General features: G+C 41.7%; 1 protein-coding gene across 6 annotated transcripts in view; it reads left to right on the forward strand.

Annotated features, from left to right (window-relative positions):
• Nucleotides 1–17,606, forward strand: part of LOC148354678 (CUGBP Elav-like family member 5) — a 492,473-nt gene that overhangs the window by 409,427 nt on the left and 65,440 nt on the right. For all 6 annotated transcript variants that reach the window (XM_088349927.1, XM_088349929.1, XM_088349930.1 and 3 more), the window contains 2 exons: nucleotides 10,867–10,946; nucleotides 15,558–15,704. In XM_088349927.1, the coding sequence (XP_088206053.1) occupies nucleotides 10,867–10,946; nucleotides 15,558–15,704 (227 nt within the window). The remainder of the gene's footprint in view (nucleotides 1–10,866; nucleotides 10,947–15,557; nucleotides 15,705–17,606) is intronic.

A 17,606-nucleotide genomic window follows, 5' to 3' on the forward strand; every position in this document is an offset into this window, starting at 1 on the left:
AAGCACAGTTAATACCAATGCGGCTATGGGGGAATGTAGCAGTAGGCTAGCAGTGAGCTAGCAGTATGCTAGCAGCGGCTATAAGTGCTAGGTGTGATTAGTCCCTTTTTTAAATGACCCTACCTGTGCTGATTTATCAACAAAATTGCTACTTTTTAGCGGTGATGAAGAAAAAAAATCAAATTTACGACTGCAAAAATATATCTAAAATTAGAACTATTCAATTTGAATGCGATGTTAAGGACAATAACATATGTTTGTCAGTTTTTTTGTCTCATTGATGAAGAATGTTTATTCTGCTAGTGTCAAGGGCACAGCTATTAGCATTAGCATTCGTGTCAGTAAGTGCAAGGACCTCGAGTCGTTGCAGGTAAGCATTGTGATGCTGATCCCAGTGCTAGCATTAAGCAACCAAAGACATTAACAGTACAATAGCAAAACATTGCAGTTTAAGCATCGTTAATGCAGCTGGTAACGCCGACGCCAGTGCTAGCACCTCTGACTGTGGAAACTAGCAGTAGGCTAGCAAATAGTTGAAGATTAAGCACTCCCAATGCGGATAGTGATACTAATATCTGTTTTTGTGAGATTGTTCACATTTCCAACTAAGTGCGACTTTTATGCGTCTCCATACCAAACGCCATCAGAAGAGGACACGTGACATCACACGCAGTGCATAGTTTACGGAAGTACTCACGGATGCTAACACCGTAGCGTATCTAGCAATTGATTTATTCTGCCACTAGAGGCTGAATTATCACCCCCCAAATATTAATTAAATCCAAAACCTTACTTTCCTTCCATTGAATGCTTTTTGTTATTTTCTATGCTATGCGGAAGAACAGAGAAACCGAGGAGCTGTGAGAGAATTCAAGATTAATGAATCGAAGGTTTGTAAGTGGAGGAAGCTGATAAATGATCTCCGTATTTATCCGTGTGTTTTATTTTATAATCAATAAACCACACCCAAACTCCATTTTGCCACCGCTATATTTTCAAAAAAGTACACTTGTCTGTGTTGCAAGGTGGTGTTGTCCCCTTTTGTCAGTCCGTCTGCAAATGTCAGTGAACACTAGGCAAGTTTTTTTCGACCCTGACTCCCACCTGTCCCATTTTTTGCTCTCGTCTGTCTCCGGCTTCAACCCGTTTTGATCCTGACCACGTCTGCTCTCCTGTCCCTGCTTACGGCCTCTTTTTGTCCCCAACTATGTCTACTCTTCCGTTCTGGCTTACGACTCGCTTCCAACCCCGACCACGCCTTGCTCTCCCAGTCCCGGCAACCGACCCATTTATCCGTCCCTCGCTCGCTACGGAAGATCCACTTCCGTATTCGATCACAATCCGAGTGAAGGAACAACTTGCTTCCCCCGTCCAGCGAGCATCGGATCGCGGGCGCTGCCCTTCCTCTTTCTTTCAATAAAATTATGAGAAAACGCTACGCGATTGGGTCTACCCTGTGTGCTGGTCGTGGCATGCCTTGTGTTAAATACAGAAGTAGAACCACCTTTGGAATGTCTTTTAACATGGTGCGCCCTATCGTCATGGAAATTCAGTAGTTTAAAGTCCCTCTTTCAGATAAAAGACATGTACGACATGTATTTTGAGCAAAGGTTTTTATGCTTAAATGGCACCGAATAGTAAGAATGGCCCAATAAGCATATTTAGAGAAAAATATGAGTGTGTAGTGAAATAGGACGGGGAAATTTATCAGTAATTGTAATCGCATACAATGCAGCAACGTTAGGCGTCATCTGAAAACGCTGAGGTTGCTATCACGGAGTCTCTGTCGACATATAGAGAGTATCTCATATCGAGCCAGAAAAACATCATGTGCATTGCAAAAGCGAGATTTCAATCCCGTGCTGTCTTCATTTTATGCAAAGCGCTAACAGGAAGCATTTCCATAATCAGGGAATAAAAAGACTGACAAAGATATGAAGTACGTTTCGAGTTTCGACTTTACTGGTTTGCCTACGTTCCCCAAAAGTGGGATTTGTTTTGCTAACTTTGCGGTATTCAGAAGAGCACAATTATAGGTATAACGTCTGCTTTTGATGGGCAAAACACTACCATTAACGGAATTCTTCACTGCTGTACTTGAACGCATCGGTAATTAGCTTTGCGGACACAGTGAGCAGCTATGGTTCGTCGACATTAGCATTAGCATGGGGGAAGCAGTAACTCAGTAAGTTGAGCGGTCGTCTTGGGCAAGACACTGCCCCCGATAGGCAGGAAGGCGCCTTGCATAGCCGCCCTCTGGCTATTGGTGTGTGAGTGTGCGTGTGAATGGGTAAAGTATGTGAAGTACCATGTGAAATGCTTTGGAGGTCTTCGTTGACTGATTCAAAGCGCAATACAACGTGGTCCATTTACAAATAATGACAAGCATCACCAACACTGCTGCTAACAGTAGCGGCTAGCATTGCAGAATTTAGCTTAAGCTCCTAGCATCACCCATTTAGTTGCATTAGCGTTTTTTATTTTATTATTATTGTTATTATTATTTATTTAAATAGTATTTCCTGTATTCCCCTATATATTATTTTATACTAAAATAAGTATGTACTATATTAATGATAAACTATTATTATTATTATTATTATTACGAATAACAATTTCATTAAATTAGTCAAAATAGGTGATTGGCTAATGGAAAATATTTTTTCCTCATCTCGTGATTATATGATTATAAATAAATTCTTTGAAACAAATGATAAAAAGCAAAAAATTGTAAAAATTCCTGTGTGGAGTTTGCTTGTTCTCCCGTGCTTGCGTAGGTTTTCTCAGGGCACTTTTTTTCCCTCCCACATTCCAAAAACATGTCCCTCAATGCATACCTGTCAACCTGTATGGTTTTGCCGTACAAAGTACGTTTTTTTTTTGCATTTTAAGACGAGTAGAACTGGGGATTTCCCATCATGCATCATTCAAAAAAAAAAAATATTGTGTACAATTATTTTGTATTTTGTACGGAAAATACGACAGTTTGTTCGGGCATGGAGCCGTGGAGGTTGACAGGTATGTCAATGTGACTGAGCGAGTGAGTTTCTGTCCCTGTGTGCCCTACGATTGGCTGGCAACCAGTTCATGGTGTCCCCTGCCTACTGCCCGAAGATAGCAAGGACGGGCTCCATCACCCCCGCGACCCTACTGAGGATAAGCAGTGCAGATAATGGATGGATGGATGGATTGATGGATATTTAAACACTGACAGCTATTGGGCCAACATATTTTTTTATCGGTTGTCGGTATCGGTAGGAAAAAACTGTTATCTCGTATCCCTACTGTTTGCTATATAAGACCGTTTATATTTGACCCCGAGATGCTACAAAGCAAAAGGAAGATTACAAACTAAATGGATTCAAAGTGACCAAACCGCATAATTTTAGTTCTCATTTTTTCCCCTGCCTTTTGGAGGAAAGAGAAGGAACTAAAGAAAAAAAGACAAAACTTAAAATAGGGAATGAAAAGGAAAAAAGCACAAAAAGGCAAAAAAGGAAAAGAAGAAGATACAATGAAATGCAGAAAAATAAGCTGGGAAAGGGAAAGAAAGAAAATGGAAAGAGAAAAAGGGAATACAGAAAAAAGAAACATTCCAATATTATTTTTTTTTAAACATTAATAGGTAAAGAAGTGCGTACTTCTTTTAAATAGCAAAATCCAAACCTAGTATTTGCCGACCTGTTTGTCTGGCATCTTGCTGCTTTGCTGTGCTCATTTGACACTGGTTTTAGACAGGCGTGTCAAACTTCCTAAAAAAAATGTAGTTCAGGGGCCCCACGGCCGGAAAAAAAACCCTCAAAAGGGTCTGGCCCAATAAATTTAAAAGAGAAAGAAAAGAAGAGAAAGAGTAAGAGAAAGAAGAGAGACAAGGTTAGGGATAAAGAAAAATAACAATAGAAAGAAAAAAATGAAATAAAACAAGAACGAGTGAGAGAAAACCAGGAGGGTGACAGGGAGAGAGAGAGTACAAAGAGAGAGAGAGAGAGAGAGAGAGAGAGAGGAATGAAGGGAGAGAGAGAGACCACAGATAGTGAGAAAGAGGGAACGAGTGAGTGAGTGAGAGAGAGGGAGGGAGGGAGAGAAAAAAGCGAGAGAATGAGAAAAATAACAAGAGAGAGAGAAAAGAGAGAACAAGAGAGGGGGGGAAGAGAGAACAAGAGAGAGAATGAGAAAATAACAAGAGAGAAAAGAGAGAACAAGAAAGAGAGAAAAGAGAGAACAAGAGAAAGAAACAAGAGAAAATAAGAAAGAAACAAGAGAAAATGAGAAAGAAAGAGAGAGATAGAGAGAAAAAAACAACAGAGAGGAAAAAAAGAGAGTGACAAAGGCAAAAAAAGAAGGAGAAACATTTAGAAAGAAGGGAGAAATTTATTGACAGTGAGAGAAAGGGAAATAAGAGAAACAGAGATATAGAAAGGGGAGAGCAAGAGAGAAAGAAAGAGACAACAAGAGAGATTGAAAAAGAGAGTCAGAAAAAGAGAGTGAGAAATAAATTACCTCCAGTTGCTTTGCGAGTGGCGCCTACCCTTGTCAACATCAAGTGGAAATATTTCAAACGTCTCATTTTTCTCTTGTGCTTCTCTGGGCCCTGTTTCCCATGCCGCATTCAAACCCTTGGCGGGCCCTCGGGCTGCATGGTTGACACCCGCGAGGACGCCCCAAACTTTAGCAAACATCAATTTCCACAGGAGTGCAAGCCTGTTTCTGTGCAGCCCATTCCCCAGCTAGCGCTTATGGAAATTGTTGTGGAATTATTTGTAAAAGTGCTGCAAGCCAAACTCTCTCATGGTTGCAGGCGGCAAAGTAGGAAAAAAAAAAAGATGGACGTCAAAACAATTCATATGTCCCCGCTGTGAGAGTGCACGGGGCTGCTTTATTTTTCTTTGTGTAGCTCTGCGGCACCCAAACGCTCCACACTAGTTCCACAGTGAGAAATCACTTTCTTATCAGCACATTCCCTTTTTTTACAGTGCTCTCTACTGTTCCTCATAAGAGCAACTTAAGAAAAATGATAATTGTAGCAATCGAAATGAATAAAAACTTACAGTGTTGGGAACAACGTACGTAACGGTGTTATTTTTTCCAGTGATCTAACCTGTTTATTTTTCCGCCGTTGCCGTTACTGAAGGTCAAAAGAGATGCGATACTTTGAATAAAGCAGTTTTACGCTCTCCTATGAGTTGTTTAGGTCACGTCTTTTCGGATCATGTCACTGCTCACAATGGCGACAACAATATGGTTAGATAGGGATTACGGATATAGTATTTACTAATGTTCGGAAAGAAAAGGCAGATTAGGGCTGAGTCGTGCGGCATTAGCTCAGGAAGTAGACCGCTTGTCTTGGGATCAAGAGATAGCAAGTTCGATTCCCGGCTCCTCCGTGTTATATCTCAAAGTGTCCTTGGGCAAGACATTGAATCCCTAATGCCCCCAATAAGCAGGTCGGCGCCTTGCATGGCTGCATGGCCGCTATTGGTGTGTGAGTGTGTGTGTGAATGGGTAAGTTGTGAAGCACATTGTAAATCGCTTTGGGAGGTCTTCATTGACTTGAAAAGCGTTATATAAATGCAGACCTTTTGAAAAATGTGAGCTCTTAATTTGACAGTACCCAAATCGTGTCGTTCACAAACAAAACGGCTTTATGAGCCGGCTCCTGTAAGTGAGCGAAGGGAGCGTCCCCCCCACCAATTTTTTCCTCTTGTGATTGGTCAATAATTATTTTTTGAGGGTGTTGTTGATTTTAAATGTGTTAACCATAAAAAAGTTACATTTGTGGTTAATTTAATCTTTTTTGTAGATTTATAAATGTTTTAATTATATTCTTTTATATCAAAATGTAAAGTTTATTTGTTCTCCTTTTATCTGTCTTTTTTGTCTTTTTTGGTCTTTGTTCTTCCCTTTTGGGTCATTCCGTACATAGTGTCACATAATAATTGATAATGTATGGATTGAAGCAACAAAAAAAGATGAGAAGAGCAGTTTGGCATCTAAAGAGTCATTTTTTAGTGAGCCGAGCCAAAAAAATTCAGTTCTCTAAAAATAGTTGGAATTCTCCTCTCTTCGAGTAAACTCCGGTCAAAGACGACATCGCATTGTTTCGTATTTGCTCAAAAAATGTCAAATTCTTTGACAAATAACACATTTTTTATAGTAACTGTAAGTTATATTCCTTCTCAAGTAGTTACTTTTACTTTAGAGTATTTCAGTTACGAACTCAGTTACTTTTCAAAAGAAGTAGTGAGTTAAATCTTAAAGTAACGTGTCCAACACTTATTATTTACAACTATTTAATGCTGTTAGCTTAATGCTAACACATTATCGCGCGTGCCTACTTTTTGACATGAAAAAGCGTCAGAAGATATGGTGCACTCTATTTTAACCCTACTTCTAATAATTACAACCTGGTAACAACATGATAAATATAATGCAAGTTCTTTTAAAAATGCATATGAATTGTTAGCCGTTTGTGCTAATTGACAACATAAAGTAGCTATAAGCCTTAACAATGTTGGTGACCACTGCTGGAGATGATCAAAATATCACCCCAATAAAATACTGTGCTTCATTTTCACCCCTTGGCTGCTGCCATCAATTTTCTTCTGCCCTCCAAAATGGGTATTTTTAACTATAAGATGTCCCGTAAAATGCATTTTGGGTTGTAAACAAATACTGTGCATTTTCCATTTTTTACTTTTCTGGCTGAATAATTGATAAGTGACATGTTGTAAGCGTGTTTCGCCCTCATAGTATTGAAGGACATGCTCAGCTGAGTACTTGAGTATCGATCGGCGTACATGTAGTACCTATGGGATCAGGCAAAGGGAAGAGAAGCTACCAAACTAGTTCCAAACAGGGTTTGTTCTGTCACAGACCAGAACGGACAAAGGACTCAATTGATTTTATTGAAAGAGAGTGATTTTAGGCTTGCTCGATTGCTTGATCCGAGGACTTGCGAAGAGCGGAATCGAGCAAGGGGAGGATGGCACTTCCGTGTTGGAAGAAGGCAGGCGGGAATGGCACGTCGTTTGACCAGGGCTGGAGATCAGAGGTGATTTCGAGTTCGTAATAGTGGTCGTAGGCAGGCGGCAGGCAGAACAGGCGTAGTCAGGTTAAAAAATGGGTCGAAAACGGGGATCAGGCAGAAAACAGGTTTAACAGGGATGGAGTCGGACGAAAACGCTCACTGAGTGAAAACACAACAGCTCGCAAACGATCTGACAAAGTTTGAACAGAAGACAGGGGCTTAAGAAGGGTGTGGCCAACCAATCAGCTTGTCCGGGCTGTTGGAGCCAATCAAGCTGCCACAGGTGTTCCAAATAGGGCAATCATGACAGAACCCCCCCTCAAGGGACGGCTCCAGAAGTCCCAATGGAAAAAAAAAGGAAAAGTAATCCAACAGACAGAAACAAAAAAAGTAATCCAACAGACAGGAACAAAAAAAAATAATCCCACAGACAAAAAAAAAATGATCCAACAGGCAGGTAATCCAACAGGACAAAAGTAATCCAACAGGCAGGTACCAAACGTCAGAACTCCTCGGAATGGACTGAAGCCCCATCATCATCATCATCAGGAGGCAGAGCAGAAGAAGGACCAGGCAGAGATAGGGCACCCCTAGGACGACCTCGGCGAGGAGCAGGCTGGTCCGAATGCTGACGATGGAACTCCGTGATGAGGGACCGGTCCAGAATTTGTTGAGCTGGGATCCACGAGCGCTCCTCAGGACCGTATCCCTCCCAGTCCACCAGGTATTGGAAGCCCCTTCCCCTCCGACGGGATAGGAGAAGGCGTCGCACCGTATAGATGGGGTCACCATCCAGAAAGCGAGGGGCCGGAGGAGGAGGTGTCTCAGGAACCAGCGGACTCTGGCTGACAGGCTTGATCCTGGACACGTGGAAGGTAGGGTGGACCCTCATGGTACCAGGCGGCTTTCAATACGCCCACGGGACACTATAAGTATCTGCTCATGCCTTTTGGATTAACCAACTGTCTTCCAGTCACTCATTAATGACTTGTTGCGTGATGTGCTCAACCGGTTTGTTTTCGTTTACCTGGGTGATATATTAATTTTTCCCAGTCCCAGGAAGAACACACGCAGCACGTCCAACTCGTCCTTCGCCAACTACTTGAGAACTCCCTCTTTGTGAAGGCGGAGAAATGTGACTTTCATGCTCAGACCGTATCCTTTCTGGGATATACCGTGGCGGAGAGGAAGCTACAGATGGATCCCACGAAGGTGTCAGCGGTTACCTCCTGGCCCGTCCCCCATGACCGGAAGAAGCTTCAACAGTTTCTGGGTTTCGCCAACTTCTACCGTCGCTTCATTCGGGGATACAGCACGGTAGCAGCGCCCCTCACGGCGCTCTCCAGTCCAAAAGGTGCGTTCCGATGGTCTGCAGCGGCCGACAAAGCTTTTACCACCCTCAAGAACCGCTTCTCGACAGCTCCTATCCTGCAAGTCCCTGGTCAACTGGTCAACTGGTGGTTGAGGTGGATGCCTCCTACGTGGGAGTTGTGGCGGTGCTTTCCCAGAGGTCGGCTGATGATAACAAGATGCACCCCCGCGCCTTCTTCTTGCGACGTCTATCCCCCGCTGAGCATAATTATGATGTGGGGGATCGCAAATTGTTAGCCATCAAACTGGCACTAGAGTAATGGCGTCACTGGCTGGAGGGGGTGGCGATTCCCTTCTTGGTGTTGACTGACCATAAAAATTTGGAGTACATCCGCTCTGCAAAACGTTTAAACCCGAGACAGTCCCGCTGGTCCCTCTTCTTTGCCAGGTTTAATTTCACCCTCTCCTATCGCCCTGGTTCTCGTAACGTTAAGCCTGATGCTCTCTCTCATCAGTTTCAAAAGGAGGAGAACCAATCCCGGGGGCCGGCGTCCATCCTTCCTTCTTACCGAGTGGTGGCCACGATCACTTGGGACATTGAGGATCGCGTCCGAGAGGCTCTCCAGGATCAAGCATGCCCAGTACATGTACGGACGATCGCCTTTTTGTTCCGGAGGAATTATGTCCCGAGATCCTCCAATGGGGGCACGACTCCAGCCTTTCCTGCCACCCGGGAGCAGCCCACACCAGCAACTTCCTTTCTCGATGTTTTGGTGGCCCTCCTTGGCTAAGGACATTCAGGAGTACGTTGGAGCTTGCCAGACCTGTGCCAGAAACAAGGCGTCGAATCTGGAGATCAGAGGCGATGTCGAGTTCGTAATAGTGGTCGTAGGCAGGCAGAACAGGCGTAGTCAGGTTCAGAAATGGGTCGAAAACGGGGATCGGGCAGAAAACAGGTTTAACAGGGATGGAGTCGGACGAAAACGCTCACTGAGTGAAAACACAACAGCACGCAAATGAAGAAGGGTGTGGCCAACCAATCAGCTTGTCCGGGCTGTTGGCGCCAATCAAGCTGCCACAGGTGTTCCAAATAGGGAAATCATGACACGTACGGGTGCTTGAAATCTTTGAAAATGCTTGAATTGTAAATGTTGTGTTTTCATGGTCAAGAAAATGTTTGAATTTTGGGTAAAATGTTTGTAAATGCCTGAAATTGTTTCCATTACCATGTTTATTGCCAGTGACTCTTTAGACAACGTAATAAATAAAGAAAAATTGTAAAAAACGCAGACACGCCTGGTCTGGTGGCTTGTCATTATGGCTTTGTCATCATGGCTTTGTCATTATGGCATTGTCATTATGGCATTGTTACCGCCCCCTACTGGTTGCACCCACGAAGAGAGCTCCATTTAGTAAACTGACTCTTTTGGCACGGCTCACTGAGAAGATCTCCCAAAAAGCTCCCACAATTTTTTGTTTGCCTGCCAACTTGTACTGAAAATAGCTAACCTGTGCTAGGTCATTGTGATTTTCTAGTATAATTATATCTTTATTGGGAAAATTTGGCAATCTAACCCTATTTGTAATAATCAACCTGGTAATAACAGCGTAACAACATAGTAATAACATAATAAATTGTTATTTTAGATCATCAATATCTAGTTCATTGCCTTAATGGACCAAAAAAACTATCAACTATTTTTTTAAGCAATTCATTACGAGAGTAGAAAATTCAAATCCATCTGTGTATTAAACAAATTAGTTTATATATCTCTGTATTGATTTATTTTACAGGAATTAAAACAAATTAAATTCTTATTTATGGGTTTTATAAAGCCAATGAGCAAAAAACGTTTTTTTAGCTAGATATCTGGCTACCTCTTTAGCTTTGTAGCTAGCTATAAGACTACATTTTTTTTATCTATTTAGCAAGCTAGCTTTTTACTTTTTTTCGCACGCTTTCTAGCTTACATTTTACCTTTTTTGCTAGTTATCAAGCTTAATTTTGGGCACATTTCTAGCTATCTGGCTTTGTTTTTAGCTTTCTATTTGGATGGCTTTTTACTCTTTTAGCTAGCTATCTAACCACCTTTTATTTTTACCTGTTTACCTTTCGAGCTAACTATCAAGCTACTGTTTTAGCTATTTAGCAACTCATCTAGCTAAACTGCTGTTTTAGAAATTCATATCCAACTGGGTGGCCTTTGCACTATTTAGTACCGAAACATGTATTTTTTGGGGGGGTCCAATATGGTTCTCTCAACGATTTGGGTTGCTAACAGCTGGCCTAACAGTATAGGTGCTAGATATGGTTGGCAGTCGGATTTGTGTTTAAAATGCAGCTAAAAAGAACTGTTTTTCGTGAACCTTTTCGCCTATATTTTCAGCCTGCTTGTCACGCTCGCCCGCTAGGCAGGCGGAGATTTTTTTTTTTTCTTGGCTGCTGTCGGAAACTCTTCCACATCTTTTATTTACATACAGTCGACTTTTTCACCTTCCTTGACTGATCGTGTGTTTGTGTCCTGCAGGTTGCGCCTTTGTCAAGTTTTCCACACACACCGAGGCTCAGTCAGCAATCGGCGCCCTGCACGGAAGTCAGACAATGCCTGTGAGTTCACTTTTGTTACACATTCACGTCTTGAACGTACGCCAAAAAATGCTCATTTGCATATTTAAGGTAAAATAATGTCAATGGTCTAGAGCAGGGGTGTGGGTGTCAAACTGGCGGCCCATGGGCCGGATCAGTTTCGCTAAGGGATTAAATTCGGCCCGCGAGACAACGCTGAGGGAAGTGCATGAGAAAAACGAGCTGCAGGTTGAAATATGTCCACTTGATGTTGCCAAAGTCAGGTGATTCTCACAAACGCTGTACTTGTATTTCTCTCTTCCTCTCTCTGTCTCTCTTTGTTTTCTCCCTTTTTCTCTCACTCTCTATCACTGTCTTTCAATCTGTTTCTCTTTGTCTCTTTCTGTCTCAGTGTATTTTTCCCTTCCTTTGTTCTCTCTTCCTTTTTTCCTTTTTCTCTTTTTTTTCTCTCTTACTCTCTCTCTTTCCTGCTTTCCCATTCTCTCACTCCTTCTTTCCTTCTATTTTCTCTCCTTCTCTCTCTCTTTTTCTCTTTGGATTTTTTTCTTTCTCTCTATTTCTCTACCCCTCTGTCACTATTTTCTTTCATCTATTTGTTCCTCACATTATCTCTCTCTTTTTCTTCTCTCTTTTTTTACCTCTAATCTACTAGTCCGGCTCCCGAGAAAATGTGCGTTCTATCGGGTTGCCCCCAAGTTAACATGAGTTTGACACCCCTGTTCTAAAGCAAGGGCACCCAACCTTGTGCAATAAATAAATAAATCAATAAATAAAATCAGCAAATACTTTTTTACTTTTACTTAAGTAATTATTTGAATGACTACTTTTTACTTCTACTTGAGTCATATTTTTCTGAAGTATTAATACTTCTACTCTAGTAAAATTTTTGGTTACTCTACCTACCTCTGATTTGGAAGCAGGTGGATCCTGAGCTCTCGGTGGCTCGATCTCCTCCCCCTCGTGTCTTTCTTTTTACGATTCCATTATTAATGGTGGCCAAATGTGTCACGAAAGGGGAAGGGGACACTGGAAAGCCAGCTGCGCCATTTGAGCGCAACCCAGCGAGTCAATCTAAGTGCAAATGACTGCGGGAAAGACTCTTGATGTCCATTCTCCCTTAGATACTGTCCTTTCCCTTCGCTATCAGCACTGGCGCTTTCGGGCCCCGGGCTCGTCTCTCTGGGGCATCCTCAGGGGATATTAGGCAATAGACTTGTTTACTCCACCTTTCGCCACATCGGCTGCTGAATTATTCATCTGACTATAAGCAAGAGATGCGGGAGGGGATTGCAAAGAGAAAGAGAGAAAAGTGAATGGGCAGGATTTATACCTCCAGCTCGGCTAAATTGATTATTGAAATATGATCAGCATCTCATATCCGGGGGCCGAGGAATCGACGCAGACGGTCACGGCTCGCTAATTCGAGTCAATTCAGGAAGGTTGTGCAAAAAAGTTGTTAAAATTGACATTATTTGTCACCACTAGGTGATGTTTTATGTATTGCTGGATGTTTTATATCAATAGGTTTAAAGCACGACTGCAAATTCAAGTTATACATCTGTATAACTTTATGTAGTAATCTAGATAACCAAATGTGTTCTGCACTTTACTCAGTAAGCTAACTAGCTATCAACTAAAGGCAGTCAAGCATATAGATCAGTTTCTATCTTTTGAGATGAATATGTAGCAAGCTATATTTGGCGTCTGGCTATATCACTGTTTCTAATATAACCTATACAGTAAATTAGTTAAAAAAATATGTACTATATCCAGTAAGCTAGCTAGATACACTATTAATTGAAGACAGACAAGACAGTTGGTAGATGAGTTTTGATCATTTGAGATAAATATATAGGTACAAGCTAGCTAAATCAGCATATAATACCTCTGAGGCAGAGAAATCGACAAGGACAGTCACAGCTAGCTAATGCGCATTGATTTAGGAAGGTTGTGCAAAATAGTTGTTGTCACGATTGCCCATTGCCCTCACCTGGGCCTGCTCGTTTTGCGCCACCTGCTGCTCGTTGCCTAATTGGCTCCTCTCCTATTTAAACTCAGTTCTCTCATTCACTCCTGGTCAGTCCATCAACAAACCGCTGCACTCGCAAGACTTGCATTTTGACTCTGTCTGTTATCCTGCTCGTGTATCCAGTATCCGGTATCGATCCCGTCTGTCCCGTCCTGTCCGGTATTCAGTATCCGGTATCGATCCCGTCTGACCCATCCTGTCCGGTATCTGCTTGTGTATCCTGTATCTGATATCGATCCCGTCTGCCCTGTCCGGTTTCGATTGCATTTGCCCCTGGCTACCTGTTTTCCCACGCCTGACTTCTCTGTCTCACTTTTTCTGCCCAGCGATTGCCGACGGACTTCTCTGTATTCGGCTCGACTCTGCCCTTTGTGGAACGTGGCCGCTGTTAAACTCGATAATAAAGTTAACGATTCAGACGCTAAGGAGCCGGACAGACACAACAGATAAAGCGCACGACGTACAAGAGTGGCAAAATTAACCTTGCTTTTGTTTAAGAGTGGTCATAATGTGTCAGAGGTACAGAAGGAAGTATAGTAGGATAAATGGTTCTGTCCAGTATACTCCCCACCAACAGACCCCGTTTTGGCTGTGCATTGCTAAGGAATACTCTATATGGAATCTCATAAAACAATGTAGGTTTACTGCTTAGACACTATATCAAAACCCAGAAAAACTGTAAACAGCCAGAACTGCCAGTCGAGCACACAGAGGTCAAAATGGGCTCCAACGATCTTAAGCCATTGCAGGAGCGAGACGGGTTTAAAGTGATATTTTTGTTGATATGGGACACAGACTCTAGTATTATTTTTATTTCATAAATTTGACCTGAAATGCATGTCTTTGGAATGTGGGAAGAAACCGGCGTGCCCGGAGGAAACCCACGCAAGCACGGGGAGAACATACAAACTCCGCACAGGAAGTCTGGTAGCTGGATTTGAACCCACACAGAAGGTTGCCGAGACCTTAGAACTGTGCCGCACACGCGCTAACCACTGCGCCGCCGTGCTGCCCTTGACCAAAAGTCACACGGTGAAATCATTCGTGCTGAATTAGCTTTTTTCTGGAGAGCAGGTTTGGCGGTTTTGTTGAAAATTGTGTTGAATTATATGGTACGGCTCTCAAATTAAACCATAGTATTTTGCTATTATGGATCTTTGGGTCAAAAACGTTCCGACCCCCGCTCTAGGTCATTTCTAATAAAAGTGATGACTTTTTAAATAAATGCAAACCAAGTGCCCTCTGTTTTTAAATGGGGGTTACAATGATATTACCAAAAAAAGACAAACATGGAGAACTATAAATAGAACCGCTATCAATCTGGAGCCATTGACTTCCTCCTGAAAAGAAAAGTGCTGCAATTCCACCTTTCAATCGTGTCTATGCGGTCAACAGCGTATTATCCGCACTTTGTCAATGTGGGACCCAGCATGTAAGCTAACCGCACACCTTTCATTTAAAATCCTAAAAAGATTTATCACTACATTTGACCTTTTTTTTCGCCCCGCCCCTCGCCCCGATTGCAACCAATCGATGCATATAAAAGGCTGAAATATTAATCGGATCTGACGGTGCGAAAAGGTTGTGTGTCGCTCACAATAAGAGCCCCCTGTTTGAAAATTAGTGAAAAAGATGTCAATAGCTAGCTTGATGCTATGTGGAGGCACCAGTGTGTATTATATGGTATGAAAAAAACACTATTGATTCGAATCATGGGCAAAAACACATGTGATTAAGACTGGTAGATTCAGAAATGTATAATTATATCACACAACTTGAGACCTCCTAAGAAGAAGCAGATGTGTTTGGGTGTCATCTTGCCACTACGGAAGCCCGAATGACCATTTCGCGAAGGTAGCTTGTCTTGGTGTTGCTTAGAGCACTTAACAGCCAATTCCACAGCTGAACCCTGAATGTAATGTTGGCTGAGTCCAGTGATACAGGATGTTTTACTTTTTTCCACTGTTTCCTTCTCTAGCCAACCATGTTAGCCACTTGGCAGTGTACTATGGCTATCAGTGTTGTTCGCTGCTCCGTGTGACTAGATAGATAGATAGATAGATAGATAGATAGATAGATAGATAGATAGAAAGATACTTCTTCCCCGAAGGGAAATTCACATTTCCAGCAGCATCCCTGAGCTGAGAACAATACAATAATAAAGCAAAAAGAATACAATATACAAATACCCAGTGTGACGTGCAAATGCCCACTTTAGCGTGTTATATAGAATATCTAAATAGTGCTACACGGAATACATATGGTAATAAAATCCGGTAATATGCAATGTAGGTGGTGTGGCTTAATGTGGGCTTTTACTCTACCGGGTAGAGTTAAAGAGCCTCATGGCATGAGGAAGAAAAGATTTCTTCAGTCTGTCCGTAGTACAAGACAGTGACAGCAGTCTGTCGCTGAAACTGCTCTTCTGTCTGGAGATAATGCTTTGTAGTGGATGCGATGGATTGTCCACGTGTGTTTAAAAACAAACTCGCTCAATTAACGTTAAACTTCTTGTGGGTTGTGTGAAAGTAAGACTGTCCCAGCATGAACTTTAACCCTTACCTTTTCTGCCCCTTTGCCGACCCTCACCTTGGTCCGTCCAGGGAGCCTCATCCAGCCTGGTGGTAAAATTCGCCGACACGGACAAGGAGCGTACCATCAGACGCATGCAGCAGATGGTGGGACAGTTTGGCATCTTCAACCCCGCCATCGCCCTTCCCTTCAGCACCTACAGCTCTTACGCACATGCGGTGAGTCGGCACGGCAACAAACATTTGGCACTGGAAAAAAAATCGGTAAAGGATGGACAGAACAATTTAAAAGCCTATGCATTTCAAATTTATGATATTTCTGCTAGCATATTTACTGTAGTTTCCTATTTCTTTTTTTTAAATAAAATTGTTGCATCGTGGGTATGCCGTGCAATTGGCAAGGTTTTAAAAAAATCCTGGAAGATGCATTTACAGTATATTAGAAATTTTCAAAAGTAATTATTGATAATATAAAAAATTACTCTATGTGAAATTATTGTTGCATTAAAAAATGACTTTGATTATATAACAATAGCCAAGGACATGTACTGGTTGAATTAATTTTGTGTGTGCAAAACATTTTTATTTATTATATCTTTTTATTTCAAAATATTTTAGTAAGTACTGCTGTAAATCAGATCAAAGTCTCAGGTTACAGTAATGTGCAATTAGGGATAATGGATTGTGGGAGCAAGAGGGCAGTTAGTTGACTTTTCGGTAGAGAGAACCAATAAAAAAGCTTTTTGGTACTTGGCTGATAAAATTATATTTTACATGTGGAATAGTATACGTTAAGTTTTATTTTTTAATATATATTATCCTTACTATTATTAATCGTAGTACCCTTATTAATATTAAGAGCAATATTATAAAAGTTGTTATTATTAATATCACTTTCCTTTTTATTATCCATGTTATCATTATATTTTGTTCATATATTTATTTTATATTACAATTAATTTATTATCAATATTAAAATATGTATTTTATTCTTAGTAAAAGTACTTGGGTACAAAAACAAATTATATGTATATATATATATATATATATATATATATATATATATATATATATATATATATATATATATATATAAAATGGATTTCTGTTTTTAACATGCGCTCTGCTGGACCCCGCTTACAGCAAAAGTCGACTGGGAATAATGTATTGCAGCCACATGGGTGCTGTTCATTTTAGGCAGCAAAAAAATGGGAAAGGTAGAGCTACCATGCACTACACAAATGTTCTCTCTCTGCCCCTGCACTCAGCAATAGTCAAATGGGGGTAATGGTTTGCGGCCAAAAGAGTGCAGCTCGATTTAGGCAGGCCACAATAGCTTGCTGCTGTGGCCCAAACCAGAAAGAAAATCGCGCTGTACTGGCCCCTGCCATCAGCAATAATCGACCAGTGATAATGGATTGTGCCCACAACTGTGCATATCATTTTAGGGTGGCCAGATTGACCTTATGCTGATCCACGCTTGAAGCAATATTGTATCGCTGATAATGGATCGCAGCCGCATTAGGTTCACTTGACTTTTAGGTGTACATTTTGGCTGCCGTACAAAAACGCACTCTGCTCGTCCCCGCCACAACAATATGCAATCATGGATAGCAGATCATTTAAGATTTTTCAACCCGAGATCCATTAAGGCCGCAAAGTACCACACAATGGTAAAAGCTAGAAGCAAACCTTTCTTCTAATGAAAGATTAGGGTTCCAGCTTTCTTTCGATGTGTCTAATGCTTATAGAGCTAAAATCCTAAATTTTCTGTCGGCCTTTAAAAATGAGTCAAAAAATTGCCTGACACCGGCACTTCCCATTTGAGAGATACTTCTGGCACTGAATGAGTTAATTTCCATGCAAACTTCCGAGTTGAGCCACAAGGGAGAATTGAAAAAAATTAAAAGTTGTATTTTTCCCCCTGAAAATCCCTGCAATCCCAGCGCACATTATCAGTCAGGCTGACGAATACACGAGAGCGTTTAGCGGCTCCTCGCTTTGACATTTCTCTCGGGAACACTGAAGTGCAAACGCCAACAAAAAGGAAAAGGGGAATACTTGGCTTCATTTATCAGGGCGGACGGAAAAGCCCGTCGCAAAGAATGCTAATCTTTATTG

This window comes from Urocampus carinirostris, chromosome 12, assembly GCF_059441175.1.
Source record: "Urocampus carinirostris isolate Australia breed hairy pipefish chromosome 12, RoL_Ucar_1.0, whole genome shotgun sequence".
Classification (NCBI taxonomy): domain Eukaryota; kingdom Metazoa; phylum Chordata; class Actinopteri; order Syngnathiformes; family Syngnathidae; genus Urocampus; species Urocampus carinirostris.